The sequence below is a fragment of the Megalopta genalis genome, chromosome 5 (assembly GCF_051020955.1).
Source record: "Megalopta genalis isolate 19385.01 chromosome 5, iyMegGena1_principal, whole genome shotgun sequence".
In the NCBI taxonomy this organism is placed as follows: domain Eukaryota; kingdom Metazoa; phylum Arthropoda; class Insecta; order Hymenoptera; family Halictidae; genus Megalopta; species Megalopta genalis.
Genome location: NC_135017.1, coordinates 7,002,272 through 7,008,271, shown reverse-complemented (window position 1 = coordinate 7,008,271; position 6,000 = coordinate 7,002,272). Strand labels below are relative to the sequence as shown.

Below are 6,000 nucleotides of genomic sequence, written 5' to 3'. Positions count from 1 at the left end.
AGTAAAGAAAAACCACAAATGATATTATCGTATCTATGATGTGTAGCAACGTGTAGCAGGAGCTAGGATAACGATCAACGCGATGATAGTCATAAATGTTCATGCGCGGTATATGATCAAACTCCTTGAGAAGCAAGTGAAGGACGCGATGGATATCATAGCTGCGATACTACTGACTGAACAATAGCATCACGGTTTCGATTATCACAATCAGCGCAATGTATGCTTTTGAATATCTAGGTAACACTGCCATGTTTTTGTGATCACTCCATTGAAACACTGATGGAAGCATTGAAATTAAATTTTCGTGGCTCACCAAAAGGTCCAGCAGCAACTGGTAAAACTGAGACGACGAAGGATCTAGCGAAAGCTGTGGCCAAGCAGTGTGTGGTATGTAATTGCCTCGAATGGTCTGGACTACAAGGTAATGAAATCATCACGCCTGAGAACACGAATGTCAAGTTTAGATTGTGGCTGACTAGTTATCCATCCAAAGACTTTCCGATATTCATTTTACAGAATGGCGTGAAGATGACCAATGAGATGACCAATCATTCACCCAACTTTATTTTATACATTTTACTTTTGACAATGGTTAGTGAATCTCACTGGATTAAAAGGGGAGTAGCATCTTTATGTCAACTTGACGATTGATAGCTCTATATTTATATGAGAATTAAGGAGTGCCAAATAAATAGGAAAACACAATAAAAATTTTTCGAATAATATAATTGATATTGTGACATTTGAGTAGTTGATTAATTTTACAACCTACTTACTGAATGGTATAAGTACATATGTACAATCTGTCCTTATCTGTTTGTCTTAATTTATGAATTTAATTTTGAATCTCTTATGTGGGTTAATGTATAATTCAAGACACACACACCACTTAAACATATGTGAAAATTGTTTATTCAACATAATTTCCATAAGAATAGACAGTCAATATCATTATGTCAATGATTATGACATCACTGTATGATATTGATATCTCTTTTTACTTGTGTATAGTTAAATTTATGTACAATAGAAATTTGTATAACAATTTATTACAATTTGTATAACAGCTGATTTCAGATGTTCATTCGTGCATAACAATTTAGCTTGAATTATTAAACTCTAATACTGTTTCCTACTTTCCGTTAGTCACTTGAAAAATCAAATGTTTGAAATGTATAATTTGATTGTAGATACTTTTTCGAGAACAATTCGTAATGACTTCTGTATAGTTTTTAAGATAATTCAATTTCTAGGTGGCATACGGAAATCACAAATTCCGTGCTAATCCTAAGAAATATTAAATAATCCATTATTTCTTTACAGTGAAAATTACAAATATACATCACTCTTCATAATGGTACAAATATATAACAATTTTTTCATAATTATCCTATGTGAAGGAATGCTTACATAAAGTCCGTTCAAAGAGACAAATCAGCCCACGCAAACAGAACATTAACAATTGTTCACAGCTACTGATTCTATTCGTTGAACGGATTGTACACGAAGGTTTATGTTCATTGCAGTACAGTTGAACATTATTGCACTTCATTGATTATAAAATCAATTATTTTATATTATTAATTTTCGTTATAAAAAATTTTCTATAACAATATGAACTTATCCCATGCTGTTCTTAACGCATATCTAAGATAATTAAAGGAAGAATCTCATTTTCTGTGGATATAAAAATTTATCCTCGAAGACGCAGTTTCTAAAGTATAGTTTTCCCTTCTTAACGTCGCTTTTGGCTGGCAGTCAAAGCGAATATAAAATACAGTAGTGTCTCTCTTCCCAGCGTAACTTCAGTAGGTCATCACTGATATCGCGATATTGCCACGGCCCTATAATTTATCGACGCGACTCATTTGATTCCAATTCTCGAAAGACAACTCATAATACAATGACGTAACTTTTTTTAATTTTAACATTCTAAAACTAATTTCTTTTTTCACATATTAATGATAGTTCTGATTGAAATGAGACCAGACATGGTATAGTTTGGACAAATATTTATGATTGCACAAAATAAGATCAATCACGATGTAATTGTATAAATATGGACTAAAGCATGTCGTGTTTGGTCTCATTTTAATTGGAAGAATCTCACCAATATGTTGAACAAATTTTCATGTATGAAAAATTAGAAAAAAAAAAGTTAAGTCATCGTTTTTATTCTAGCACTATAATGTATTCATAGTAATGTACACCGATTGCCGCTGTCTTTCCAGGTAGGTTTCCCTCGACTCGAGTTTCATTTTATCTCTCTTTCTCTCTCATGGGGTGCTGGCAACTATATGTAGTGGCAAGCCGTGAGATTCGAGGAATGAAATCTTCGTACGCTAGAGCTAATGCCTTACAATTCGGTCCCGGCGACAGTCCGAGAGATTTTACTGTAGTTACCAGTGCTTTAGGGCATCTCACAAATTGTGCCGCATTACGAAGAAGAATGGATCATTGCTATGATTTGGCACTGCTCTGATATAAAGTTTCTTACATAACAACAATACATGTACGATAATAACAGTTCTGATACTTAAAACATTATGCCTCACGTCTCTCCAATAAGGTATAAAACAAATTATGCTATTAAAAATTAGTAAATTTAGTTATTCCATAGTTACTGTTGTTTTTTGTTCTGTGTTTCAGAATCTCATTCATTGTCATATCCCTTGCCAAACGACTAGCTTAACATGTTTAATATGGTATCAGCAGCTAGAGTAAAAATATTGCTGCATCCACCAACAGTAAAAGACTTAGTCATTACTTATTGAAATCATCCAATGTTGTAGGATGACTATTCTGGCTTATGTAAAATAAGAGTATCCACATCAAGAGAAATCTTCAAATGGATCTTGCTGACTATAGAGGTCAAGCTAAGTGACCCAAATGGTTCATTCTAATAATGTAGAGTAAATAGAGCGTTTTCAATCACTGCAAGTTATTGGTTGAACACATTCACAGTCTGTTTTCTACTCAACGAGAGTAGGGTTGGTGTCGGTCAGGGCGTTGTCGGCTTCCCTTCTCGAAATGCGTTCGACATAACAGAAGGCACCGGTACCGATGACGGTAGTTATCGTCAATATAAGAAGCTGTATATAAAGATTAACATTGCTGCTGTAGGCAAAACTGATGGCAGCCGCGACCGACTGGCAAAATTTGAACAGTGCGAATGCTGATGCACTCTGTTTCGCAAAAAGTGTACCGAGCAATGAGTATATTTGGGTGTTGAAACAAGCATCACCAAAGCCCAATGCAAGACTTCCGGCCATAGCTAAGATTGGTGAAGGTGTGATGAACCCTACTTTGTCGGTCTCCGAAAACGGTGAGTCGTTTGGCAAGTTCAAGAAAATGGAGATGAAAGCAAATAGATGTACACCAAATCCCGTAACTACAACCAACCATCCACCGCAATTGCGGGCCAGCTTTGATGCAAAAATACCAAAGATGGCTCCACCCATGACCTCACCAATTCCAATAAAAATTCCTGAAAGACCTACCAGACTCTTACGCGTCTCGCCAATTGCCTTGGTGAATCCAATGCTTGACGAATAGACGCCTGAGTAGAACGTTAAGACAAGACCAGTGTATATAAAGGTCAAGGACAACAGAAGCATCTTTAGCGTCAAGAAAAGACTGAACGCATCTATAAGCGCATCCCAGGCGGCTATCCATGGCCTTTCTCTTGCTGGCTCTGGTATCTGAAGTTCCCTGTCAGCACTGGAGACTCCTTCAGCCTCACCCAGAACCAGCCTCTGTGATGAACTCCTCAATGTAGCCAGGAGACAGGTGCCGGCGATAGATAAGCCGGTTAGCACGCTAAAAACGATTATCCTCGTCGAACCATCGATTTTGGGATTGATGAACATGAAGTACACGAATAGATTGCCGATGAACATCGACGTTTGGAAGATTGCCCAGAACACTCCTGCGTTTCTGGACATGGTTTCGGTGTTGCTGTTCTCTGTTAGGTACTGTCCATGCCCTGTCCATATCAAAGCAGCTCCAAGACCGAGGACACAGGAGGCAATATAGAGTAGAGCATTGTGAGGCCACAGGAACGACGCTATGAAAAGGACGTAACAGCAAGCGCCAGTTAGAATAGCAACTCGTGGCCCTGACATAGAGATGTACGATGGAGCTAACCAGTTGCAAGTAGCGAAGACTGCATAAATAATGGATAAGCTCGTGTAGGCGTCGCCAGTGAAACTGTTGTCTTCATCTGTAATACTTTGCAGCACAGTTTTCTGTATAAAAAACAAACACAATTTAATATATATGTGATGACATAGAAAAGAGTATGTGAAATATGCTTTCCAAGCAAACATATGTAGCATATATCTTTTTCCTTATCTTGCATATCAAAAAATTGTCATATCTGCTATAATGTTTATTTTATAACTATACAGTCTTAAAATTATCAATATCACTTTATGGCAAGCCTATCTCAAATGTGATTTTTTAAGAAATATTAAATGCTTGTTTTCTCACTGATAAGAATAGATCTTTGATCGGGTTTTAGTGTCCTACATTCCAGTTAATCTGAACCACATGGAATAATCATATCAAATAATACATGAAAAATTGTATAAATAATGTAAAATAACGTATAAATGTTATCATTTACATACATTATTGTATTTTCAATAGCTTGAATTTATAACTCAAATAAAGAAAGATTATCATATATGTATGTTAGATATTTGAAAAACGTATCAATTTGTAGATTCTGTATTTATTCTGTGTGGATCACCTTGAAATCACACATATAAGCTGTTTATTCTTTCTCAGGTAAATATTTTTTTGACAGAACAATAACCTCTGTCAAGGTATATTTATTAACAGGGTGTGTGTATGTGTATTTGATAATTATTGGAATGTATCAAATGTCTCATGTCTCCTTACATATACAAATTACATTTAATAACAATTTTGTTTACAATGAATTTGTACACATGAACAGTATTTTCTGTTTGAAATTCTGTTTGAAATATAATTAGCACATATTAACAATTTCAAAGAGCACAAAGGAACTATGAAATGTCAACACTTGAAGCATTACATGATCATTCTTTAAACTTTCACACTTCAATTAAATTAAAAATTTAAACCGGTTTCTTCTCTTTTAAACTATTGTACGTGATAAACGCTGTTCAGATAAGATGTATCATGTATGCGGTGTACACGGACAATATAATAAAACACATTGAAACGACGCGAAAAGGAAAAAACAATGCGTGTCGGCATTTAAATTTCGCATACTGCGCACGTCACTGCTTATGTACATGATTCGACGTGGATAGAATTTTAAAAGTATACGTCTACTACGGCAGTTACAGAAATAAGTAAATACATCTGTCTAAAAAAATTGACCTGATTCACTTGTCAAACGTATATGTCAACGTTGCTCACGCACTCACCTCAATGTTTCCCATCGTTTGAAATGCGGTAAATACCAACATGAAACCCCAACTCAGTATCATCACATTTATAAAATTCCTATTTAATGTCATGTTGATCACGTTAAATAAAATATTTCAAATCGAGAAGGAAATGAAGAAACTTGGTCGTTTTTCGCGCGCACGTTTTGAAGTTTCACAGTAGAAAACCGTACGTTTCTAGTTAACAGATGGTGGCTGTGCGATGGTAAAAGAAAACCACGAGTATAGTGTCGTGTCTATGATGTGTAGCAATGTGTACTGTCCTTTCCTCCTGTTTACACGATTTGAAGTTATCGTCGGAACATAATAACATACATACTCACATATACATTCATACGTATTATTATGATGCAACGCACTATCAAACGTAAAGTATTGTAACAAGGAATTTTTGCTCATTGATCATTACAATGTATTGTAGTTTATTTACTAAAGTACGATAATGTATAGAAATTATGATTCAACGTTTCTTTAATTAAAATACATATTATACAATATGTTGTGCGATCGACATAACCCGTAGTGCCATCTGCGGCAAACTGTCCAAATTGTTAGC

The 6,000-nt window shown here is 35.4% G+C and overlaps 2 protein-coding genes across 5 annotated transcripts; one reads left to right on the top strand and one right to left on the bottom strand.

Annotated features, from left to right (window-relative positions):
* The first annotated feature begins 103 nt into the window (after positions 1–103).
* Positions 104–745, top strand: LOC117226529 (dynein axonemal heavy chain 12-like). Its single transcript, XM_076521878.1, has 2 exons — positions 104–240; positions 323–745. The coding sequence occupies exons 1-2, from the start codon at positions 219–221 to the stop codon at positions 652–654; spliced, it is 354 nt and encodes a 117-aa protein (XP_076377993.1). The 5' UTR covers positions 104–218; the 3' UTR covers positions 655–745.
* A 147-nt stretch (positions 746–892) lies between these two features.
* LOC117226504 (UNC93-like protein MFSD11) lies at positions 893–5,878 on the bottom strand. 4 transcript variants are annotated; one of them, XM_033480902.2, is made up of 3 exons: positions 5,424–5,878; positions 4,150–4,250; positions 893–4,069 (listed from the first exon to the last, which is right to left on the bottom strand). In XM_033480902.2, the coding sequence occupies exons 2-3, from the start codon at positions 4,223–4,225 to the stop codon at positions 2,976–2,978; spliced, it is 1,170 nt and encodes a 389-aa protein (XP_033336793.2). In that variant the 5' UTR covers positions 4,226–4,250; positions 5,424–5,878; the 3' UTR covers positions 893–2,975. The 4 variants fall into 4 exon arrangements, with proteins under 4 accessions (XP_033336793.2, XP_033336802.2, XP_033336774.2 ...); XM_033480911.2 differs by lacking the exon at positions 5,424–5,878 and adding an exon at positions 4,757–5,389; XM_033480883.2 differs by having other exon boundaries at positions 893–4,250; positions 5,424–5,871.
* Between the last annotated feature and the right edge of the window lie 122 nt (positions 5,879–6,000).

Bases quoted from the DNA above. Each gene is read 5' to 3' on its own strand.
- LOC117226504 (XM_033480883.2), bottom strand. From the start codon at position 5,516: ATGACATTAAATAGGAATTTTATAAATGTGATGATACTGAGTTGGGGT. The intron at 4,251-5,423 runs GTGAGTGCGTGA...TTTTTTATACAG, and splicing joins AAACGATGGGAAACATTGAG to AAAACTGTGCTGCAAAGTAT.
- LOC117226529 (XM_076521878.1), top strand. From the start codon at position 219: ATGTATGCTTTTGAATATCTAG. The intron at 241-322 runs GTAACACTGCCA...GCTCACCAAAAG, and splicing joins GTATGCTTTTGAATATCTAG to GTCCAGCAGCAACTGGTAAA.